At 50.3% G+C, this 24014-nt stretch overlaps 1 protein-coding gene across 1 annotated transcript; it reads left to right on the top strand.

Moving 5' to 3' along the window:
• Positions 1 to 1078: 1078 nt before the first annotated feature.
• Positions 1079 to 16759, top strand: LOC133350190 (calumenin-B-like). Its single transcript, XM_061564287.1, has 7 exons — positions 1079 to 1204; positions 3511 to 3772; positions 6128 to 6321; positions 10656 to 10828; positions 11625 to 11685; positions 12907 to 13106; positions 13709 to 16759. The coding sequence occupies exons 2-7, from the start codon at positions 3546 to 3548 to the stop codon at positions 13811 to 13813; spliced, it is 960 nt and encodes a 319-aa protein (XP_061420271.1). The 5' UTR covers positions 1079 to 1204; positions 3511 to 3545; the 3' UTR covers positions 13814 to 16759.
• Positions 16760 to 24014: the final 7255 nt, after the last annotated feature.

The raw sequence follows: 24014 nt of genomic DNA, 5'->3' as shown, positions 1-24014 counted from the left end.
GATAATGTTCTAATAGGGGTTTTTATGATAATGTTCTAATAAGGGTTTTCCCATTTTTTCTGGCAACAAAACTGACACCTTTTGCAAGGAATCATGCTTACATTAACCACAATACTTGCAGTCAAATGCAAACAAAAAAATGATGTAGGAGGTCCCATGATGTATGATAATGTTATTTAATGTTATAATCTGTAACCTGTAACGTATAAAATAGTTTATGTATTGCTAAATTCAGAATAAGGGGAGAGTAAATGCTTAAAGTGCACTGCAGTGTTTGTGCTGAAGGGGGAACTCTTCTGGACTTTACAAATAAAGGCAGTTACCACGTCTCTTGCAAGAAGTAAACTTGAATAACATAAGGCACATCATTAAAGATTAAAGACGATATAATGTAAGGTGTAAGCAAGGTGAATGGGTAAAAATTGATGAGGGATGTTTATTTAGATTTATGAGCGAAGTGTCAGCTAGAATGCATTGCTGATGAGGGCATCTCAACTTAAAATCCATTCTGAAAAGTGTCAAATAAAGAACATTCTTGCTTGTGATTATGAGAGAAATGTCAATTAAATATCATCATAACCATCATCATGAGGTAAACAATTAATCTCCAGTGAATGCCATCATATTCGAGAATTTTTGGTAAAAGTCCACCGTTTATAATCGTGTTAGAGCCAATGTTTAATATTTGACAAACATCTCAAGGGAATTGCAATTGAACTCAATTATTGACCCCCCCCCGCTACCGCCCCCCCCTCCCTCCCTCATCTGCCACGTTGGCGGGAAAACGCGTCTCGACCAACCGGCGCAAGGCACGCGCTGCCGCCCGCTCATTGGTCAGCTGGACCCCCCCCCTCTTTTCTCGCGGGGGGCGCCCGCGTGACCAATGCCGACCAATCAAGTCGCGCCGTCTGGGTCGGAAACCGCCACGTGGCGGGGGGGGCTCTCCCCAATCGGAAGCGGCGCGCGCCCCGCCCCCGAACCTCCTTCGCGGAGCCCGCAGCGTCCAATCAGGAGGCGCGGCTCTGTCGCTCGGGGCGACGGCACCGCGAGCTTCGCGTCGTGTGATTGGCGGGTGAGGGGAGGGTGAGGGGCGGGGCGGGGTGGGGTTGAGGTAACGGGCGGGCGCTGTAGCGGCTCCCATCACCAGCAGCAGCACCAGCAGCACCTCCATCAGCAGCGGCTGCTTCGTCTTCACTATATTCGCGTAAGATTCAATTCGCGCTTCAACTTTCCAGCGTCGTCGTTGTTGTTGTTGCTGCGGACCTGGATGAGTTGTTGTTGGATGTAATGCCTGCATCTTGTGTGTGTGTCTGTCTGTGTTCGGTGACCTCTGACCTCCGACACCGGTATCTCGTCTTAAATGTAACGAGTCTTGTCTGGTTTGGTCGATGTTTTTTCTTTTTTACAAACAAATCTGGCCAACGCGGCGTTAGTCTCTTTGTTGTTAGTCTCGCTGGCTGGCCGACTTGGTTGAGTGTTTTTTTGCGGGAGTCGCGACACGCACGCATCGGGAGATGCCGCGGGCGCTTGCCGGGCACTGGCCTGGTAATGGCGATAAGAAGGAGCGGCGTTTCAGGATTTTGTTGTTGTTGGATGTTAACGACGGGGTCTGGGGGTCAGCAGTTGTGGCTCTATTGGGTCAGAGGTTAGAGATAATTGGGGTTATTTGTCGAGTGTTTTGAAACAAATGTCAGGTCATGGGGGGTTGGGTTATAAAGGGTTTGATCAGCGATACGGGTTATGTTAGGTGTTATAAGGGCATGGGTTGTGGTTTAATAGGTCAGGGATGGGGGGTAAGTGATTTGAGAGGTAGGAGTACATTCCATTGCAAAGGCTTCGTTGGTTTGTGGTTTGACCGTTTGGTACTCAAAGTTGTAAATCACATGTTTTTGGGATTGACTGCGTTTCGGGTTAACAGAGTTTAAATCTAAGTCAAACAGTCAAAACATAATGGCCAATGCCATTGATTCCAAGACCCATCACATTATCGCCACCTATCTCCAAACTCTATAACTAAAACTTTTTTTATTCTACCAGGTAAGGCCCACTGAGCTATGTAACTCTTTTTTCAGAAGCGACCTGGCCACAAATGATAGCTCAACGAAGTGGCTTATCATCATATGGAAATTCATCGCAGCCAAATATTCTAAAACGTATGTCGATTAAAAATGTGGGTGGGGGGGGGGGATCGGAGGGCGTGACCACAGCGAGAACACGACAACTCCAAATATAGAGCGGGCGTCAGGGTCGGGATCGAACCTACGACCTCGCGTTTACCAGGCGAGGTAGTTGACACTTAACATCTCCCCAGCATCTCGCTAAAACTCTCATTAGCTGTTGCACGTTTGACATGCCGGGTTAACAGATTTTGGGTTAAGTGGGTACTTTATAAGTTTCGTATTCCAACCGATAGTGTGTTTGAACCCCCCGGATTAGAAGAGAACTTGGGCCGTTTTTCGTAAGATTTGAGTTCCCGTCAGCACGGCAATCTTTCCACCGTTGAGAAATGTCCTGCCACTAATGGCCGATTAGCTTCGCCTGACCGCTCGTGACTTGAGCCACCGTTGGCAACTTGTGCCAGGTTAAGGGGGTGCAGGCCACGAATGTGAGCAATGTTGAAATCTTCACACAGATGGATTTAAGATTGCATTGCTTTACAGTCATCTCCTGGCAACCTTTATAATTCATGTAATACCAAACCTGTACACAGTGGTTGTAGAGAGTTTATAACCGTATTGTGATTTATTCAAACTTTAAAGTTACCTGTATCCCACCGCAATTACTGAAATGAATCAAGTGTGGGTGGCTCCCACTGCTGATGGGACTGGCATATACGAGTTCAGCATCAAGTTTTAAGAGCTAAGATCAAATGTAGCCTGAAAGCTTTTACTCGGTGACCTCGGCCAATTAAAAACTTGATCATTGAATAATGAAATAAAACTTGGTACATTTCATCCCCAAAGCATTAGTTACCCTAAAAAAAACTAAATTTTAAAAAATGACAAGTACAACTGAAGAAAGTAAAACATAATTTCAACGGGGCAAGCAGAAGTCTTTAAAACACCAAGTAATAAAAGTTACAGCTATGAGATGTGGCCAAGTGGGTCAAAAGTCAGAGTGCTGAGCTGGCACTTTTGATATCTTGGCCGCAAACCTGGGCAGCTGCCTGATTAACCTAGGTTCACAAGTTTAGTGAGTTAATGGTCTCATGGCAAGATCCTGAAAGGACAACTGGAATAACGATTGGGTGGAAAAACATATCTGTGTTTTGTTTTTTAAAGTTTATTTTAAAAGAGGTCTGCATTTTTTTCCACCGAAATTATTTTGGCATAAGAGACAAAGACATCCATTCGGAACTGTTGCAACAACAATCGCACTACTTTGTATCCGACAACAACCCTAGATGGTGACTTCACAAACTATGCTTTTCAAGTCATTTCTGTGCCATCTCCTTATCTCTAAGATAGATGCACAATGATCATTTTTTGTTGTGTTTTTTTTTTGTTCCAGGATTTCCAATAGCAGGGTAGGCAAATCGGCGAGCCATGGCGTGCGGTTGGCAGAAGGTGGCATTTGTGGCGCTGTGCGCGTGTCTGGCGCTGGCCAAGCCCACGGCGGAGAAGAAGAACCGCGTGCACCCTGACGAGCCGCTCAGCGATAAGAAGCACGACGACGAGCAGAGCTTCGACTACGACCACGAGGCCTTCCTGGGCGCCGAGACGGCCAAAACCTTCGATCAGCTCTCACCCGAGGAGAGCAAGGAGCGCCTCGGGTGAGTCAGTCGAGACTCGCGAGGGAGCCAGAGAGAGAGAAGAGACGCTACTTGAGCTAAAAGTAGCAGCTGCTTACTTCGGCATTGAGAAACCGCGTGCCTCTCTTGAGGTGACACCGGGAGGTAATGCGTGACCTGGAACGATTTATTAGCCATCCCTGCATGATATTTTATTGATGGTCACAATTAGAGAGGGTTGCAATTAGATTCGGGGATATTATTCATGTTTCGGACTATGCTTAGCATACATTAGCTCTGTATGTATGTTGGCCATAGCTCTCGTAAAGATGGCCCATAAATTTAGGAAATTCTGGGATAAGGTTATGTTGATATTCGGCACTTAGCCTAGAAAACTTCCCGCAACATGGTGATAAAAAAACAGCACTAAAAAGGTTAGCCTTCGCATTAAACGTGATGATACCATTACGTGTAATGTCATCGTAGTTTTTTTTACACAATGTGGTGAAACAACCCCTACGACCAACATGGCACAGGAGGTCTTCAATCCTCAATTGATTGACATTGGTAAATATAGCGATTCTGGTAGCTACATAAACTACTTTCACCCCCTAAATACAGATCCAATATTTTATTCTTACGTGCACAATTGGAGGCACTTATCGTGAGTGTGAGAATCGATTTTAATTGATTAATCGATGCTCGGTTACGTGCCTGTTACCTAACGTTAAAAAGACACGAACCTGAAGTATCCTATCAATTAATTTTCAGGGACCCGTTTCTGGCGGGACGTGATGTTTACACTCACTTAATGTGACAGCTTCATCTGGAAGCGTGTTCATCTCGTAAGAACGCGACGCCGATGGCACGGGTGCGAATATAATTGGGAGAATTAGTTTTTTGGAAAAGAGAAACGATATTCCATGAGGACCGAAGATTTGCCCTGTGGGGAAAATGCTAGGTATCGCGGCGCTACTTTTTTTGGTTCACTCTAAACATGTGAACTTGACAGAGAACAGCTGTCGTCGACGAAGTTTGTTCGTTTAAACTGGTCCTACCTGCAACAAGCCACTTTTTTGACTAAGCTGAAAAGAAACCCTCAACGTAGCTAAACCGTTATTGTAAGACCCGGTTGAAGCAAAGTATTTCTTAAAACATTTCAACTTGCAGTGCACTTGAACAAGTAGTAGATAGTTTATTTTTGCCAGTGTGTGATGGTCAAACGAGTCGTACTGTGCGGACTTTGCCCCTGCCCTCTGCTCCTTCACTCTCGGCTCGCCCTACTTCTCCTCTACGCACTCCCAATACTCGCCGCCTCTCATCTCGCTGTGCTCCAGCAACCAAGCCTTTCAACCGAAGCTCGCGGTCAACTGTTGATCAGGGGGGAGATTGCATATTCTCCATCGTTCGTGCTGTTCACTTCCCATGTTCAAGAACCTGGGCTCAAGACCTCCGTTCCTCCACCTACGACTTGAGATGTAGCCGTGTTTAAACATTATATAAATTTGCGTATTGTATAAACTGACGTGTGTGCAAAAAAGCCCCCGAGTGCAGTCAGCTTCACTCTTTGGAGCTGTCATCTCAGGACCTCCTTCAATGTTCAGCGCCGGGCATTTCGCTCGTCATGGCTCACATGAGCAGAGTTCTTTTTGCCCGTTGTGTGGCAGCTGACGCGACCATATTTTCCTCTTGCTATGAATAATGCGCCTATGACCAAATCACCAGAAATGTGCCCCAATAGCTTCGGGTCTCAAGCTAAGTAGGATAGAGTCTGGATAGTGCTTAAACGGGTGACCAACATGCATATTCATGTTTTCATAAGGCAGTGGAGCAGCAGAAGGGCACTGCAGCAAACCTGTACTGTTCTATGCTCCTGGGTCCATGTTCCCTGCATTCGACAATCTGCACTGTCCAGCGTGGTGAAGTATGGTCAAATAACCTCCACGACCCACATTGGCGTGAGGAGGCCCTCATTCTGTACGTATACGTGGCAGGGGTGAACACCTTCTTAGGTTCCGCCCGTGTTTCTGTAGTGAGGGCACGATAACTCTCAAAGTTGATCCATTATGAAGGAAATTGCGTTGCAAAGTTGTTGCCATTTGGGATTTACCCCAGAGAAAATTGGCCAATTGACCAAAGGGTTGCCCAAAACTTGACGACGATAAACAAGGCAGACAAAGATAGTACGTCATTTACACGAGACGTCATCGCGCGACCGCACGCTGCGTGTGACATCATCTCGTTGTGCTGATTTGAGAACCAATCACTGTTATGGCTGGGGGAAACAACCCTGGAGAGCAAACACGTTTGAAAGCATTCTATAAGATCCCATGCGTATGCACGGTTTTTGTACATTTTTAACACCCGGGTTGTTCCTTTTGCCCCGCCCTCCCGTAGGAAAATAGTGGAGAAGATCGACAGCGACGGCGATGGGCTGGTGACGCAGGACGAGATGACCATGTGGATCAAGCACACGCAGCGGCGCTGGGTGTATGAGGATGTCGACCGCCAGTGGACGGGCCACGACATCGACGGCGATGGCTCCGTGTCGTGGGAGGAGTACCGCAACGCCACTTACGGTTTCCTCGCCGGTGCGGCGCTCGCACCGCTCACTCGAGCGCTCACTCGTGGTTGCATTCGTTCACTCGCTCGCTCATGCACGAATTCAGTCGCTGGGTCGCTCACGCACCCATTCAGCAGTCGCTCGCTCACTCAGTCGCTCACTCACACGCACGCATTCTGTTGCTCACGCACACACGCATTCAGCAATTGCTACCTCGGTCGCTCGCTCAGTTGCTCACGCATGCACTGGCTCAATCTAAACTAAACCTAAAACTAATTTTATTTGACCAGGTAAGACCCACTATATAGTTGTTTTTCAGAAGCGACCTTGCCACAAATGATAGCTCAACGAAGTGGCTTATGTGGAAATTTATTACAGCCAAATACTCTAAACGCACGCTGATTCTAAACGTGGAGGGAAAAATCGGAGGACCCAGGGAAAAATCCACACGACCATGGGGAGAACGTGAAAACTCCGAATTTACATGTGTCAGGGTCTGGATTGAACCCACGACCTCATGTATACCAGGCGAGGGAGTTAACACTGACATGCTCCATCGCTCACTAACTTGCAACCAGCGCTTGGCATCGTTTGCTTCGAAGCCAAAAGGTCTCGTTGCATGGGGGTCAGCTGCTCGGATCTGCTTTGTTCGTGTATTTCTGTTCCGTGCCTATTCCCAAGCCACATCCACCGACCTTGTATTTCGTTTCACCACATTCTTTCAGCTCACCCCCTCAGCCTCCGATAAATCACGAACGTAAGACTCAATTTTGATCGGTAAATCGATACAATGAATGTTTCTTTCCAAGAAACCGTAGCACGCCAACTAATTTAGAATCCACGTGCGCTGGAATGTCCAACAACAGAAGAATTGATGGGAAACCGTTACTCTTGAGTGGCGACAATTCATCCAGTAGGTGGTGGGGAGAGGGGTCGGAAACATCGCTTGCCTCGTTCTTGCGTGTCGTGCGCTATGTTTGGCTCGTGTTTAAAAATACCTCTCGGGCCTCCACGATGACCTAAATTGCATTTTGTTGAATTGCTGAGCACCCTTGCCGCTGACTGTTATCTCCACGATGAAGGTTTTTTGGGTGAGGTCGTGCAAATATATATGTCGTTAAACCCGCCACCACCCAACACAGGTTTGTCACGGAAAACAAAATGCGCCAATTAGTTACGACTCCAGCACACGGGTGTGTTGGAGAGTAAACCCACAACATTTACGACTTGAGTCTGCCCGGTTTCGGTCGTGAAAGCATACGTGTTGAACACACAAGTCCCAGCTTGCTGGCTTGCTTGCCGCTCGCAGTGCCGCCCGCTTACGGGGCCCCGGACAGTGCCGGTTATAGCGCCAATCGCGCTTGCACGTCAAGCTGTCGGTCCGGTCTCAGAAGGAATGCATTAATGGCAGAAAGCAGACGACACGTGTTCCTGCCGCTACCGCCACTGCCGTCACCACCACGATTGCCGCATTCTTCAGCCTCTCCTGAAACAAATTCCAAAGCAGTTCTCTTGTTTTCTTGAGATGTTTTGTTTTAATTGCCGTTAGTCCTATGGTTTGTACTTGCTCAGCTAACAAATAAATCAACACATTTGTCAAGACCACGGCCTTAAAAGGAAAAATAGTTATTTTTGTTGCGTGTGCTTTGTGCACCCACTGCCAAACGCAGTTTGTTTGTTTGGTTTGTACCTAGGTGGTCACGTGTGTGCTCCGCTGTCCTTGCTAGGCACAAAGCGATTCATGAACTTGCTCGTTAGTATGCGTGTTAGGCTGAAATTGCGAATCTCTGAGCAGCATTAATTAAAAATCGTTTTGCGGCGTCGGTTATTCCAAGCTATCTAATTTAAGTATCTCCCGCTTTTGTGTAAAAGATAATTGTCCTCCAGCGGCTGCACTGTGATTAGTACGTGGCCAAAATTCCTCGCTGCATTTGGCGAAACAGTTAAGTGCTTTGACACACGTTGGGTCGTTACATTCGGACGGTCTGTCCTTGTGGCATTGGGGCAGGGGCGGCATGCATGCGTGCGCTATTGTGCAATGGTAAACCGAAACCTTAGCCGTCACTAGGCATGTCATTGATTTACCCACCACCACAATATCGTGAATTGTCAAGATTGCGGGCAGTGATTGGATTAAAGAATGGATTCTGTTGTTGCCGTCTGTGGTGCGTGTAGAATCTTCGGCGGCTGCTGGGTTTTTTACGTGAAATAAACCTCCACGTAATATTAATTGAAAATTAATGCCGCCTTACATGCATATTGAGATGCATGCATCGTCGTCAGCGGAGGAAGAATTTATTTGAATCCATCCATTGTTACCTGCCTTGTCACCGCTGCACTACCTGCTCGCTTGTGGAATAGATTGTCGTTAATTCCCAACCGTGGAATTTTTTTCGTGCAGTTATTGGCGATTGGGGCCAAGATCATCTACACTCGCTGAAAGTTGAGGAAATGTTTTTTATGAAAGGCGTTTGGAATTGGGTTTCGAACCCCGAATCGTTGCCTCGCCCCTCTCTAAGCCTTTAAGTTAGTCCCTCCTGACACGTCGGCGTACTCTCGCTTATCGCGTTTGTTCGTTTCCTCTGTCTTAACCGGACTCCCGATAGAGGTGTCTTCTACAGAGATTTTTTTGTTATTGGTTTGGCTTGAGGATCTCATTCTTTATTCAACATTTCAGGGCCCCCCCTCCCTCCCCCATCGACTCATCACTTGCCCATCTGGATGAATTAAGAAGGATGTTTACTTCACACGCCCACACAAGGCCCTGCGGAGGCTGTTGTTAATTAAAGGGACATCGCGTATGGGAGCGGGGCAGTCGCTGCGTTGCACAAGCGATTTTTTTTTTCATTGAGAAGATTTCGTGTCAACAAAACAAAACCATTCCGTGTTATTTGTCCGGAAGCCTACATCTGGTTTAGTCGAGTTGTCTGCAATGAGTCTGTTCCATAGTTTTCTAAAGATGATTTATTTCAGGATGTTGAGGGAGACTGAGCAATTGCCATCGTGCTTTTGTCAGAGAGGTGGTCGGGGGGGGGGTTCTGTGCTGGAAGATATCCTACCTTGAGTCATGTGTGTTGGTCCCGTGCCTTTATAAATGTAAATGTAGTCACTGGAGAGGTGGGGGTGGTAGTTGGATGCAGAAGGCTTGGCGTTTCCACCCATCGCGCGGGATGTTTTAGCTTCTGGCGCACAGCGTTAGCGTTGCGCTGAGGAATGTGGAGAGCTGTGGGGTTTTATTTATTTTTTGAGCTGCAATTATATTCCACTGTCGTGCGTTTTAGAGAAAGAAAATGTTGGTCCGGAACTCTCTCGGCTCTATAACGTAACCAAAGATTGGTAACTAAAAAAAAATCGCGTTATTATTGATTCTGCGATTTAATTATGGCAAAATTCCAGCTCTGAGAATTTAAAATATCGGTTTGAATCCCCTATGCGACAGTGCACCTGCTGACGCAGATTTCCGGCTTGAACACCTGAATGTGAAATTGTAGCTGTTGCTTGCGTCTACATCAACAGCCATAGTTTTGCGTCCACGTCAGAACCTCTTCTTCCCAGTGTTTTCAGAACAATGCCTTCATGTTCACCTTTTCCGTGGACTTCCTTCTGACTTTGTTGCCAGCAACTGTGATTGTCATTGCTTTTACTCAAGTCTGGTTAGATAGAATTCTTTTGACGTGCCCACGCGTACCACGGCAGTTTCCATTCTTCCCCCCCTCCCCTCTTTATATTATGATCCAAATCTTTTCCGCTTGTGGCACTTAAATACCTTGGCAACTCAAAGCACCTCGCCGTCACATCTCTTCTCAAACGTTTGAAGGGCCACCCCCCTGGGGAAGCTGTCCCTGTGCAGAACAAGGTGACTCGAGACTGGCCTGTAAGTTAGGGGCAGGTGATCGCTTTTATGTGGAAGCCGCTGATTTTATTGGGAAGCCACTGGAGCTATGCACTTTTAAATCCAGATTGAAAACTGGCTTCTTTAGAATTGCATTTTGTGTTTAGTTTTTTGTCCTCCCCCCCCCCCCCCCCTGCACTTCCCATGAGCGCGGTTTGGCTACGTATAGTGTGAAAGAAGTTCAACATACATACAAAGAACCCCCGTTTAGCCTTAACAGCCTGTTGGGGCAAGTGCTGTTAGCGAGCAGGACCTATACAGGCCGGCACGGGGGGGTGGGAGGGGGTGAGTGCCCAGCGCCATGCCCGTCCACCTTTGTCTCCCCCAGTGGCGATGTTTACACACCTCGCCGCCAGGTACTCGTCTGAGGCCGGGTCGTACTCACATTGCTGCACGTAATCCTGAATTGAGTGCTTTTAGTCGGCACCGGTGATCCTCTCCGCCGTTGCCGTCGCGTGCGTGAACACCAGAGGAGGCGCAGGGCGGCGAGGAGGACGGCTTCAACTACAAGCAGATGCTGGGGCGCGACGAGCGCAGGTTCAAGGCGGCCGACGTGGACGGTGACGGGCAAGCCTCCAAGGAGGAGTTCACCGCCTTCCTGCATCCCGAGGAGTTTGAGCACATGAAGGACATCATCGTCACTGTACGTCTGGGCTCGTGCCCACACGTGTGTGCGTGCGTGTACGTGTGTGCGGTTAGCGCGCTGCACCTACGAATCCAGCGGCCCGAGTTCGATTCCCGCTCGGCAATGTAGCACAGTGGGTGGCCTCGCAGGTGGTGTCCGCTAATCGTCTCGGTCATTTAACCCATGACACCTGGGTCGGTCCCGTGCCTCCACACTTCACGTGGTCTCAAAGTGAATCCGTCCTGGCACGAATAACGTACTGACAAAAACACTGCCTTTTATGGGCAAATGACAGTCGTGTTGATAACGGTGTACATGTGTTTGCCTGCCAAAAACGTTAAAGGCATCCATTCTTCATCTGATTTAGAACGTTGCCAACTACGATGCGGAGCAGTTTATTAAACATAATACGGGTTGTTTTTTGAGTTAGATCGCGTAAATATATGTCGTTAAACCCGCCACCACCCGACACAGCCAATTAGTAAGGTTTGTCACGTGAACAGAACATGCCAGTTCGTTACTAGTACAGCATGCCGATGTGTTGGAGAGCCAAAACCTGTATTATGGATGATATTGGTCACGCAAGCCTATGTGTTAAACTCGGTTTATTAAGCCCTGCTGACTAGCAGCAGCAACTATCAGGTGGGGAGGAGGAGTGAAATTAAGCCGTGCTATGTTTGGCAAATTGCCTCGTGGCAACCTTTTGCAGGAAATGCCTGCGGTGGAAATTCCTGACGGGCTGCGGGCTCTGGTTCGTGTGTTTTGTTGTTGATCGTCTTTTGTTCTCAAGCAGGCACATTTCCATCTCTTTCAGGAAACCATGGAAGACATTGACAAGAACGGAGATGGCTTCATTGATCTGAACGAGTACATCGGTAAGCCCCCTGGGACTTGCTCGGAAAAGCACCGGCCTTTGAAAGGCACCTTGGGGGGAGGGCTCAGAATCCTGTTGTAAACATGACTTTGTGTGCAGGTGGCTCATAAAGACATTGATCGGTTTAACACGTAGGCTACCACAAAGTTTTGTTTTTGTTTCGGATTATATCGCGTAATCGCCAGCGGAGCAGCACACTACTCGAATTGTAAATGTTGTGGGTTCAATCTCCAACACACCCGTGCGCCGAACTAGTAACTTAATCGTCACGTTTTGTTTACTTGACACTCCTTATTAATTTGCCGTGTCGGGTGGTGACGGGTTTAGCAACGCATGTTTATGCCATCTAACCCAAAAAAAACTAAAACTATGTTATAGAAATACATCGCTGCGCATCAAGTGTGCGTGGGGGGGAACAAAAATAACCCCACACACGCTTTGGGAAATTGCACTGAATGCTTCACACAGCTATGGATTCAATACGAAGCTGTGAGCCATCTCTTGGCCACCTCACAGCCAAAGGTGTTCTGAGGGAGTGTCATTCTGAGGTTAACCATGCTCAACTCTCTTCTGAACTCTGATGAAATCAAGTTCATTGAAGATGTGACGCATGGATATTTGTATGTATGTTGAACTTATTTCGAACTGTATGTAGGCCAGCCGTGCTAATTAGATGTGCGGGGGAAGGACAACAAACTAAACACAAAAATGGCAATGAAGATGCTGCCAGCAATAGCCACATTAACCTAAAGCAGCACTGATTGGGATCTGTTTTCAACTTTTATTTGTCTTTCAATCTCTTCCCATGACACTTAAACACATTTACTGTCGACTCCTCGGCCCTGTCCAGGTGCAGACTTAAGACATGACTGACTACCCCTCTCTTTGAATGTCCACTGATTCTCTACAGCATCTTGAGGTTCGATTGAATTCAGATGTTATATAAATCCTGTGTCTGTGGTGCTGGCCACCCATCCCCTCGTGGGCCGTGCCGCCCTCCATAGGTGCTCGCTGAACAGCACTCGCCACAACAGTCTGTTAACGGTTGTAGAGGGGATCTTTGTCTTGTTACATATATATACGTATACAAGATTGTCAAGTACTATTTGTAAGCTTTACCCTAACCCTCACACAAAATCACTTGACCCAATGTTGCATCCACCATGTTCGCGTTGACCACCTCCACCTTACCACCTCTGCGCACCTCTGCCCCCTCCCACAGGGGACATGTACAACCAGGCCGGGGAGAGCGAGGAACCCGAGTGGGTGAAGACGGAGCGACAGCAGTTCACGGACTTCCGCGACACCAACAAGGACGGCAAGATGGACAAGGAGGAGACGATGGCCTGGATCCTGCCCTCGGACTACGACCACGCGGAGGCAGAGGCCCGCCACCTCGTCTACGAGTCGGACAGCGACAAGGTGACACCTCCATGTCACCTTGACAACCCGCCGGCTTCGCGAAAACCCGATCGGTGCAAACGAGCGGTCGTTGAAGCGTTCTCTTGTCCTCTCGTACCAATCTGTGGTGTGGTGCGTGGGAGCGGTGGTGGGATTTGTGCGTGTGCCGTGGGAGATGTGTTTTACTATGTTGTGGCATGTTAGGTGCTACAAGTGTAGTGTATGAACCGAGTGTGTATTCCATGTTGGGGGCGAGTGTGTCTGTGGTGTTATTATGGGCGGCGGCACAGGTGTTATAAACCCGGCGACCCCGAGGTTCCATTCCCGCTCGCAGCCCACCATTGGTTAGGAATATCTGAAGCAGTCATGGGCCTCCCCTAGGCCGTCTCAGCCTTAAACGAGTACCTGGTGCAATGTGTAAACATCGGCACTCAGGAGACGAAGGCTGCCGGGCACGGTGCTGGTCAGCCGCCTGTTCGTATGCCGTGCTGGCCTTTGTAGGTGCTCGTTAACAGCACTTGTCCTGTATTGTATGTATGTATGTTAAACTTCTTTTGCGCTTTACGCAGCCAACCGTGCTAATCGGGGTGGAATCTTTGTCTTTGTTGCTGCGCTATGCTCAGGACGGCAAGCTGAGCAAGGAGGAGATCCTGGACAAGCACGACCTCTTCGTGGGAAGCCAAGCGACCAACTTTGGCGAGGCCCTGACGCGGCACGATGAGTTCTAGTCCCCCCCCCCCCTCTCCCTCTCCCTGTCAGCCCCCCACCGCCACCGCCACCGAGGCTTTCTTCTTCTGCCCTGACGGCCGCGACACCCGAGGCCTTCCAGGGGGGGAAGGGGCCGGGAAACACCGCCGAGGGCCGACAAGCGACAGGAATAAAGTCGAGCGCGCGACAGAGAACGCTTCTCCGTCCTCCCTCTGCATTGCGGGCAACGCGTCTCCCCTAGGGAGAAGTGCGAGGGGAGGGGTGGGTGGGTGGGTGGGGGGGAACGATCGCCCCTTATCTGTGTGCGTCGTTCGGTCGCGCACGTAATCCGCGTTTGTTAAAACGCGATGCGCGTAGCTAACACGGAGGCACCCACTGACCCCCCCCTTGGCCCTTCTCTATTTTCACATGAGCTGGTTGTACCTTTGTGTGGGTGGGGTGGGGGGCGAGGGAGGCGTGGTTGGTGGTTGCCAATTAGGGATGACCACTGGATCTCGACAAATTTGCCTCTAAAAGTGTTTGCTGCCGACAAAAAAAAAACGTGATGCTATTATTTCCCGAGTTTAAACTTCAAATTAAGTTCAAAGTAAGCCACTTGTGACAAATGATAATGTACGCAATTGTTAGAGTAGCTCGTATTTTAACTACGTCAGTGCTTCCACGCGTTTAACCGACCTCGCCTCGGTTTTACTCGCCCACGGTTGTACCCACCACGGTTTTACTCGCCCTTCCGTGCGCAGGATGATGGCGGCCGACTGCTAAGAACAAACAAAAAATGCGCGGCAGAGGAAGGAAATTTGTCCGACCAAGAGGCTTGCATAGCGTACCACAAAGCACGGCATTTTGTGTTCGAGTGGGCGGGGTTGGGGGGAGGGTTAGGGGGGGGTTGGGAAGTGTTTTGAAGTGAATGCAAGACACTGTTAGATCATTACTGCCCAATTACTGCAGCTCATGTAGAGTTTTATATTTTTTTCTTCCCCCCCCCTCACCTCTTTCCTCCGACGTGCCCGATAAATGCACAGCGCTGTGCAGGCTGCTGTGCCTATCCCACTGCGAATCACGCCGTGCCGCTTTCTTTTAGCCTGCGCACGCTCCAGTGAGCACATTCGCCGCAACCGCATTCCCTTTCAACTCTGCGGTAGCGGCGTCGGCGGCGATGCCGGTGGCGGCGTTGTTCTTACGCTCGTTTCCTGGCGTTGACGCTCGATGCATCCCGTCTGCCCAGTGCGGCGAATTCCCCGAGTTGCGGAACGCGTTGTTCTCGCTCGCGGTGTTTGACTGGTCCGCTTTCCACCACCACCTCCCCTGCCACCCCCTACCCTCTGCTTTCCTTTCGTTGTCGGTCCGTTTGAATGAGCCTCCCCCCACCACGCCAAGCAAGAGACGGCCGTCAATTCATTGTGGGCACGCCGTAACGACGATTCCTATCGGTAAAACTCGTGTACGGCTGCCCTGTCGACCGCCACCGACCGACACGAGCATTCAAGAGTTCCACTACCTTCAGCTGTTGTCGGATCCACGGGCTGCATAGTTGTGGGGGTGTTGGCTACAGATCTTCCGTGCTTGTTGCTGTACGCGGTTGTGTGTAGTTATGCATCTTGTTCCGTCCTCAAAGGAAATTCCTCTCCAGTTGCTGGGATGTTTCCCCATCTGCTGAGTGGCACGTTGTTGGAGTGTGGCTGGTCGCCTGGCTGGGGGTACATCTTATGTCGTCTCCGTTGTCGTCATCGGCGGCGGCGGCGGCGGCAGTGTGGGTGTTGACAGAAGTCTGTGGGCCAAGAGCAGGCCTCGCTTTCAGCTGAGGTGGCAAGACACTTCGTGGTACCAATATACAAACGTCCGTTGCCAGTCAAATAATGTGGTGACCCCCCATTTGGAATTTATAATGTTTGGCCGTTAGGTGTGTGCCAAAATCTCCATTCGTGGATCACCAATAAATGATAACGTTAAGGATGCACGCATTGAATATAATTGATTGATTCCAATTCGTACAAATTGCACGTGACGTGTTACATTTCGACTAATGGAGTGAACACGACGACTACAATACAGCGGGGACGGTGACATTACAACGCAAAAAAAGTTGTTTCTTTGAATCAAATCGCAACCCCGCTCATGAAATGCCTAGGGGGGCTTTGAGCAGTGATGTGCCATGCAAATTGGCCATATATATAAACCCGATTGATACCGTAAATGCGTTTGGCAAACGAGTTGGGTCTGCGCCCACTGATTAGATGGATCGGACGTGTGTGTGTGTGTACCCATGCTGCCCGGTGTCAGCGGGCCGAGCGAAATCGTGAACGGTGAATCGTGCCGCTCCCATTGGCAGTATTTAGAACGACCCTTGGACGCAGTGAAAATGCCTCGCTACTGATATTAGTTGTTGCCAGCATTTTGTTTTTACCCGAGGGAAGCACGCAAGCACAGCAGATGAGTGTGTACATATTTTATTTTTTATCGGTAGGAAGGCCGCAAACGGAGTCCCCTATTGCCTTCTCTGGTCACAATCGGCGCTTTGTCGCTCCCTAATTGAAGCTGCCTGCATTTAATCGTTTTATATTATATATGTAAACAGTTCTTCGTATATATTTAAAGGTGAATTATTTTTTCCCCGCGTTGCGTTACTGTCGCGGTTCACACAAGAAAGAAACACTTTTAATGTGGTTACAAAACGTTCAAAATGCAAAAAAACCTCTACGTTGTCAAACGATGAAGCATTGATGAAATAACAGTGTTCACAGTTCAATACTGAATAATATACTGCAGAGTTGGCGCGTGGGCCATATGGAATGGGGGAAGCTTGCAGTCTCAAATATCAAGCGGACATTATTTCCGATTTTTTTAAATGAAAGAATCAAAATGTCTCGATCCGGCGATTAATTTCGTCGCGAAGATGACGATTAGCCGGCTTGTCGCGCGCGCGATGTGAGATTCATATTTTGCAATAAATTAACGATGCGACGGTGTGCGGTGCGTGGGTGAGACTCGTCTGTTCACGGTTGTTGCCGCACCGCTCTCCCACGTGTATTTCTGATCGTTCATTACAGCGCGTTGGTCGGAACGGCTCTCCGACGTTTTTCAACCGCTGAACTACCTCAATTTAGTTTTTGTTGCCAGTTTCGAGAATGTACCTGCAAGCCTATTCTATTGGGATGACACACAGCGGCGACAATCGCAACGCCACTCCCCCTACCGTCAGACAAATGCCCGTTTGTAGGCCAGGCCCTGAGACACCTCGTACACCACAAGGCAGCTGCCACTGGGGGTGCCTATTCAACATTGCCACGGTGGCGAGATGCAAAATACCTCGCCTGGTATACAGAAGGTCGTCATTTTGATCTCGATCCTTACGCTGCCCGCTGTATATTTGGAGTTTGCGTGTCTCTCTCCCCGTGGTCAGGTGGGTTTTTCTCCGGGCCCTCCCATTTTTTCTCCCCCTCCACGTTTAGAATGAACGTGACGCGTTTTAGAGTATTGGGCTGCTGCCACGTGATAAGCCACGAAGTTGATCTATCATTTGTGATAGCCAGGTCGCTTATGACAATGAGCTCTACAGCTCGGTTGTGGACCTAACCTAGTAAAATAAATAGTTCTATAAGTGTTTTGAAAGGTATTCTTGACTACCCCGCGTATAGGAGGAGGCCGCTATCGCAGAAACAGCTCGTTATTCGCACGTGGTACGCAACTAAGCATCGCGGGCGAGAGCTCCTGTCTGTTCACTGGGTCCCTCCACACACTCGCACGGGTTCATGCGTGGTTAGTACCCCGAGACGCACTCCGCAAAAAAACACACCGATGCTGTGTCTTGCGCTGTCCGATGCTCGTTGGAAACGTCTTTCAATGAGACTTTACCGAAAGAACCAAAGAGTATGGATCCCTGCAGTCACGAAAATTTCAAATCTCGGTTGAGACAAAAGACTTTTAACGGCTCTTCGTGTTGCGTCCGTAAATTGTAATCCTTTGATGCAGCAGCTGTCGCTCCAGTGCAATGATCGCGTGCCTGGCCATGATTTAGAAATTACATTTTTTGACGATGTTAGAGATCGCTGCCAGAAAGATGTGGCACTACTTGAGCATATTGACACAAGACGAGATTGGAAACGAATTGTGCAGTGGGGACACCTGGGGGCTATCTGCCCATGGACCGTGATGGTTTTTAATCGGTGAAACTACGAACCTGCCTCAGACGGCCGAAGACGCACTGGGTGAGTGGCTAGAAGACGATATCTGTTGGTTTATAGGGTGCTTTAAAAAATGTTAACCCTTTTGAGAAGTTGCAACAATACCACGAGAAATGTGGCCTCCGGGCTCTGGAGACCACCTGGAGAAGATTCCAGGCAATATGATGGTGCACAAGTGCAGACCCTTTAACTTTTTGAAGCTGTTAACATAATTTGGTGGTCATTTTACATCGTATTCGTTCTTATTCCATTAAAAACTATAGTCCCATTTAAGTGTTAACAATTGCTTTGAATCATCCTGTATTTTGCTTGAGGATTCCGTAGGATCCTCATTCGCGAGTAAAACAAAACGAATCCCATATACAATGCAATCCCAATACAATTAGGATTGAGTGGATAAATAAAAATAACATGTAATCTGTTATTGATCAGTTTTAACACGTAGGCGTTCGCGACCAATATCCATAATAGAGGATTTTTTAAAGTTAGATTGCGTAAATATTTTAGCGATCTCACCCAAAAAAACATTAATACGAAAGAACGCGATTATGATTTACATACGATCTAAATAGCATGGCATCTCAAGACACTAAGGATATAGTGAGCATATTTATTTTATATCCAGTATATATTTAGAGGGAGAGATAGTTCAGTCGGTCACGAGCAGAATAATAAAAGGCACAGTAGTAGTAGGGCAGGGAGTTGAACGCGTTTGCGACATGGTGCAATACTGTGAGATTCTATGGAAAAGGAAGGGAGGGAGATGGAAAAAAAGGGTGACAATAAATGTGGATCGATGCTGTGCCTCTTGTTGAACGTGGCCGGTGAAGACAGCGTCCCCCACCCCCCTCGTTCATCCCTCGATCGTCCTGCGCGCGCCACCGATCTCGCCTCGAGCTCGCAAGCTCGGCAGGCGTTGAACCCGGCGAGTGGCGCTCGGATAGGATTTGACCTTGGGATGTCACGGCTGTCGTTTCAGGAGAGGCGGGCTACGAGGTGGCCAGAAGTTGGCAGGTACAGACGTGGATCATAATCAACGTATTTTGGGTTTAGATCGCGTTCTTTATAAATGTGTCGTAACCCTCCACCACCCGACACGGACAATCAGCAAAAACGTGTCACGTTGACAAAAGACAAATAGTTCACTGCTTTAGCCCACCGGTGTGTTGAAGCGTGAAACCACAACATTTACAATTTTTGAGTACGACGTTTCGCTGGTAATTGCATCCAGCGTCATCGGGCAGTTCGCCAGAATGGTTATGGAGGGTTACGACACATTTATAAATAACGCGATCTAAATCCAAAAACGTTGATTATGAATAATATTGGTCGCGAAAGCCTGCTACGTGTTAAACAGACGTGGATCGTTAGACCCGTCTGTGGGGAAACGTTTCCGCTTTAACCTTGTCCGCGTGAGGGGTTCCTCTTACCTGGGTACTCTCGTATTCGCGGTGGCTAGATGTGAACTACCTCGCCTGGTAACACAGGAGGTCGTGGGTTAGATCCCGACCCTGACGCCTGTTGTTTATTTGGGAGTTTTGAGTGTCTCTCTCTCTCCGTGGTCAGGTGGATTTTTAACCGGGTCCGCCGGTTTTTCCCTCCACATTTAGAATCAACATCACGCATTTAGAGTCTGTGGCTGCTGCTGCTATAAATGTCCACACGATAATAAGGCCACTTAGTTGAGATATCATTTGTGGCCAGGTCGCTTCTAAAAGAGCTATATAACTCAGTGGGTCTTAGCCGGTAAAATAACTTTTTTTCCATATATAGTTGGTTACCTCCCATGAAGCAGTAATTGGATGCTTCAGATGCGCTTCTGCGGCCGTCTGGAACGCTCTGCCTTCCTTTCCATATTAGGAAGACACGAGCTATGATAAATCATCCAAATAGAAAACTCATTTTGTGATTAGTTTGTTCTCCCCCCCCCCCGCACATCCGATGAGCACAGTTGGATACGTACGGCGCGAAAGAAGTTCATACATTATCCACACAACCCAAAGTATCTGGACACTAATAATGTAGCGTTATTACTAATACGGTAACAAAACCGAGGGTATACGTGTCACACTCGGATGCATCCAACCCCATCCATCACCTCCTCCCCCACAACCCCACAACAACACCCATCACCCACACCGCCGCTACCCACCACCCGCACCACCACCCACGCCACCCACACCATCCACCCCACCACCCACACCGCCGCCACCCACCACCCACACCGCCGCTCCCCACCACCCACACCGCCCCTACCCACCACGACTCTGGCATCCGCCATCAACCACCACCACCCACCCAGCCACCCCCCCCCCCCATGACAACCGCCTTCAATTACAGCAAATTAATGCGCAGTCTGTTTGGGACTCGTGACGTGAACACGGCTTCAATTAACCGGGTCAGCGCGTTCCATTAGCCGGGTAATTGTGACGTTACCTGTGGCCCCAGAGACGGCGCGTGGGTGGGTGGGTGAGCGCTGGCTGGGTGGGTGGGTGAGCGGTGGCTGGGTGGGTGGGTGGGTGAGCGGTGGCTGGGTGGGTGGGTGGGTGGGTGGGTGAGCGGTGGCTGGGTGGGTGGGTGGGTGAGCGGTGGCTGGGTGGGTGGGTGGGTGAGCGGTGGCTGGGTGGGTGGGTGGGTGAGCGGTGGCTGGGTGGGTGGGTGGGTGAGCGGTGGCTGGGTGGGTGGGTGGGTGAGCGGTGGCTGGGTGGGTGGGTGGGTGAGCGGTGGCTGGGTGGGTGAGCGGTGGGTGGGTGTGAGTGAGCGGTGGGTGGGTGTGAGTGAGCGGTGGGTGGGTGGGTGGGTGAGCGGTGGCTGGGTGGGTGAGTGAGCGGTGGGTGGGTGGGTGAGCGCTGGCTGGGTGGGTGGGTGAGCGCTGGCTGGGTGGGTGGGTGAGTGGTGGGTGAGCTGGTGGCTGGGTGGATGGGTGAGCTGGTGGCTGGGTGGGTGGGTGAGCGGTGGGTGGGTGGGTGAGCGCTGGCTGGGTGGGTGGGTGAGCGGTGGGTGAGCGGTGGCTGGGTGGGTGGGTGAGCTGGTGGCTGGGTGGGTGGGTGAGCTGGTGGCTGAGTGGGTGAGCTGGTGGCTGGGTGGGTGGGTGAGCTGGTGGCTGGGTGGGTGGGTGAGCGGTGGGTGAGCGGTGGCTGGGTGGGTGGGTGAGCTGGTGGCTGGGGGTTTGGTTCGTTCCCTCTCGGACGCCTCGCCCCAGACACAGGTGTTGCTGCTGCACGCGTGCTGGGGGGGGGGGGGGGGGGGTCGCTGGGGGGACACGTGGTGGGCGCGTTCACGTACACAAAGTCTGTTCAAACAAACAAGAGATCCCCCGTATAGCCTGTGACAGCACGGTGGGCAAGTGCTGTTAGCGAGCATCTACGAAGGCCGGCACGGCACACGAGGGGGTGGGTGGCCAACACCACGCCCGGCCGCTTTTGTCTTCCCAGTGATGATGTTTACACACCGCACCAGGTACTCATTTGAGGCTGAGTCGACCTCGAGGAGGCCCATGACCGGTTTAGATGTTGGCCGTGAGCGGAAATTTAATGCGGTCGCCAGTTCGGAGCGCAGCGCGCTAACCACGACACTACCGCTCCCGGCCATACATACACACATACACGTGTATATGTGTGTGTGTACGAATAAACACGAGACGTATCACACACATAAAGACGCGTACTTTAAAACTATTAACTATTTTATGTAACTAGGTAAGGCCCACAGAGCTCGAATGTGTAGCTCTTTTTCAGAAGCGACCTGGCCACAAATGATTGCTCAACGAAGTGGGCCATCATGTGGAAATGTATTGCAGCCAAAGACTCTTAAACGCATGTTTCTAAATGTGGAGGGGAAAGTCGAAGGACCCGGAGAAAAATCCAAGCGGCCATGCGGAGAGAGAGAGAGAGAGAAGCAAATTCCAAATATACAGCAGGCGTTAGGACCAGGATTGAAGCCACGACCTCCTGTATACCAGGCGAGATCGTTAACATCTCGCCACATTGTAAGACATCGCACTGACCAGGGGTGTGAGTGATCCCCAGCTTCCATGGACAACAGGTGGATCTCGTGTTGAGCGATACCTGATGTTAGCCGTGGCCCATATGCGATATCAGGCCGCCGGGTTCGTAGCAAAGCATCGATGACACCATGCGCCCCCCCCCCCCCCGCTCGCCTACATCATTATACAAAGATAAAGACCCCCCACATAGCCTTAGCAGACGTTTGGGGCAAGTGCCGGCACGGCCACACGAGGGGGTGGGTGTCCAGCACCACGCCCGACCGCCTTTGTCTCCCCAGTGGCGATGTGTACAACGCACCGCACCAGGTACTCATTTGAGGCCGAGTCGATCTAGGGGAAGCCCAGGATCGGTTCGGATGAGAGTCACCGGTGTTGGTGGCTGTGAGCGAGAAATCGACTTCGCGTCGCCAGTTTCGTAGTGCAGCGTAGCGCTAACCGCTGCGCCACCGCTCCACACGCGTACACTGCCTCGCGCGTTCGCACGATCACACACGCACACTCCCCCCCCCTCCTTTCATCTGCACACACGCACGCACGTATACCCCCTTTTCACACCTCACATACGCACACAAATACACGCGCACACGCATGTGTCTACGCGCACACACACGCATGTGTATCTACGCGCGAACACATACATGTGTCTCTACGGGCACACGCATGCATGTGTAACTTCTTTCGCACCGCACGTAGCCCGCCGTGCTAATCGGAGGTGCGAGGGAAGGGCAACACACACACGCATGTGTGTCCACGCGCACACACACGCACGTGTCTCCACGCGCACACACACGCACGTGTCTCCACGCGCACATACACACGCGTGTGTCTATATGCACACACACACGCGTGTACACGCGCGCGCGTGTCTCTGGGCATACACACACGTGCACACACATACACTACGCACACACACACACTACGCACACACACACGTCTCTACGCACACACACACACGCACTAGGGCGCGCGTGTCTCTGGGCACACACACAGAGCGCTCACCTGGGCACGCTTTAGTCCCGGCCGAGACGGGAGCTCTCCCTCGCCAGCTGTGCGCTAATTGCTGTAATTTGGAGCGCGCTAATTTTGGGGGCGAGTGAGCCAATGGGGGGGGGGGAGCTGTTGGATGAGATGAGTGTGTGTGTGTCCGTGTGTGTGTGTCCGTGTGTGTGTCCGTGTATGTGCTATCTATTGGTGGATGCAGGAGCGGTGATGCAATGGTTAGCGCACTGCGCTACGAACCCAATTGACCCGAGATCGATTCCCGCACGCGACCAGCGACAGTGGCGGACATCGGCTCAGCCTGAAATGAGTACCTGGCGCGGTGTTTAAACATCGGCGCCGAAGTTGTCGGGCGTGGTGCTGGCCACCCACCCACCCACCCCCTCGTGTGCCGTTCCGGCCTTCATAGGTGCTCCGCTAACAGCACTTGCCCCAACAGTCCGTTACGGCTACACGGGGGAGTCTGTGTATGCGTGCGGCTATGATTTTGCGTTTGTGCGTATGCACATACTACTGTAATTGTGTTGATGTGCGTGCGAATGTATGTTTGGCCGCGGTGTATGACTGTTTAAGTGCGTACTTGAGTGTGTGTGTGTGCGCGTGTCTAGGTGTGCGTGTATTTCAGTTCACGTGTGTCTGTATTTGTGTGCGTGTTTACGTGAGCGTTAAAACGCAGCCGAGTCGTCTCAGTCAGTGCGACCCATGGCACCTGCTGGGTTTGTTCGTCGACCTCCTGCCAGCGAGTCTTCGGCACTCCACGTGGCCTCAAAGTGTGCACCTAGCCTGGCACAAGGGCAGTGCCACACGACGATCAGCCACTTCGTTTAGCTATCACTTGTGGCCAGGTCGCTTCTGAAAAGGTAGCCAAATCGATATAGCTCAGTGGGCCTTACCTGGTAAAAAATATATAAATTGTTTTATTTTTATTAATATGACCATCATCACTGATACGAACTTGTATTGACACTTACTCCCTGCCGTGGCGACACCGAGAACCTGGGTCCGAGTCCGGGTTCCAGCCGCCCGGGATCTCAA

Source organism: Lethenteron reissneri, chromosome 33, assembly GCF_015708825.2.
Source record: "Lethenteron reissneri isolate LAM-NWPU_2019-01 chromosome 33, ASM1570882v1, whole genome shotgun sequence".
Taxonomy (NCBI): domain Eukaryota; kingdom Metazoa; phylum Chordata; class Hyperoartia; order Petromyzontiformes; family Petromyzontidae; genus Lethenteron; species Lethenteron reissneri.
This window is presented reverse-complemented; position numbering and strand designations above follow the sequence as displayed.

Excerpts from the sequence above, each read along its gene's own strand:
- LOC133350190 (XM_061564287.1), top strand. The coding sequence starts at position 3,546 with ATGGCGTGCGGTTGGCAGAAGGTGGCATTTGTGGCGCTGTGCGCGTGT. Across the intron at positions 3,773-6,127 it reads GAGAGCAAGGAGCGCCTCGG|GAAAATAGTGGAGAAGATCG; the intron begins GTGAGTCAGTCG and ends GCCCTCCCGTAG. Across the intron at positions 11,686-12,906 it reads TGATCTGAACGAGTACATCG|GGGACATGTACAACCAGGCC; the intron begins GTAAGCCCCCTG and ends CCCCTCCCACAG.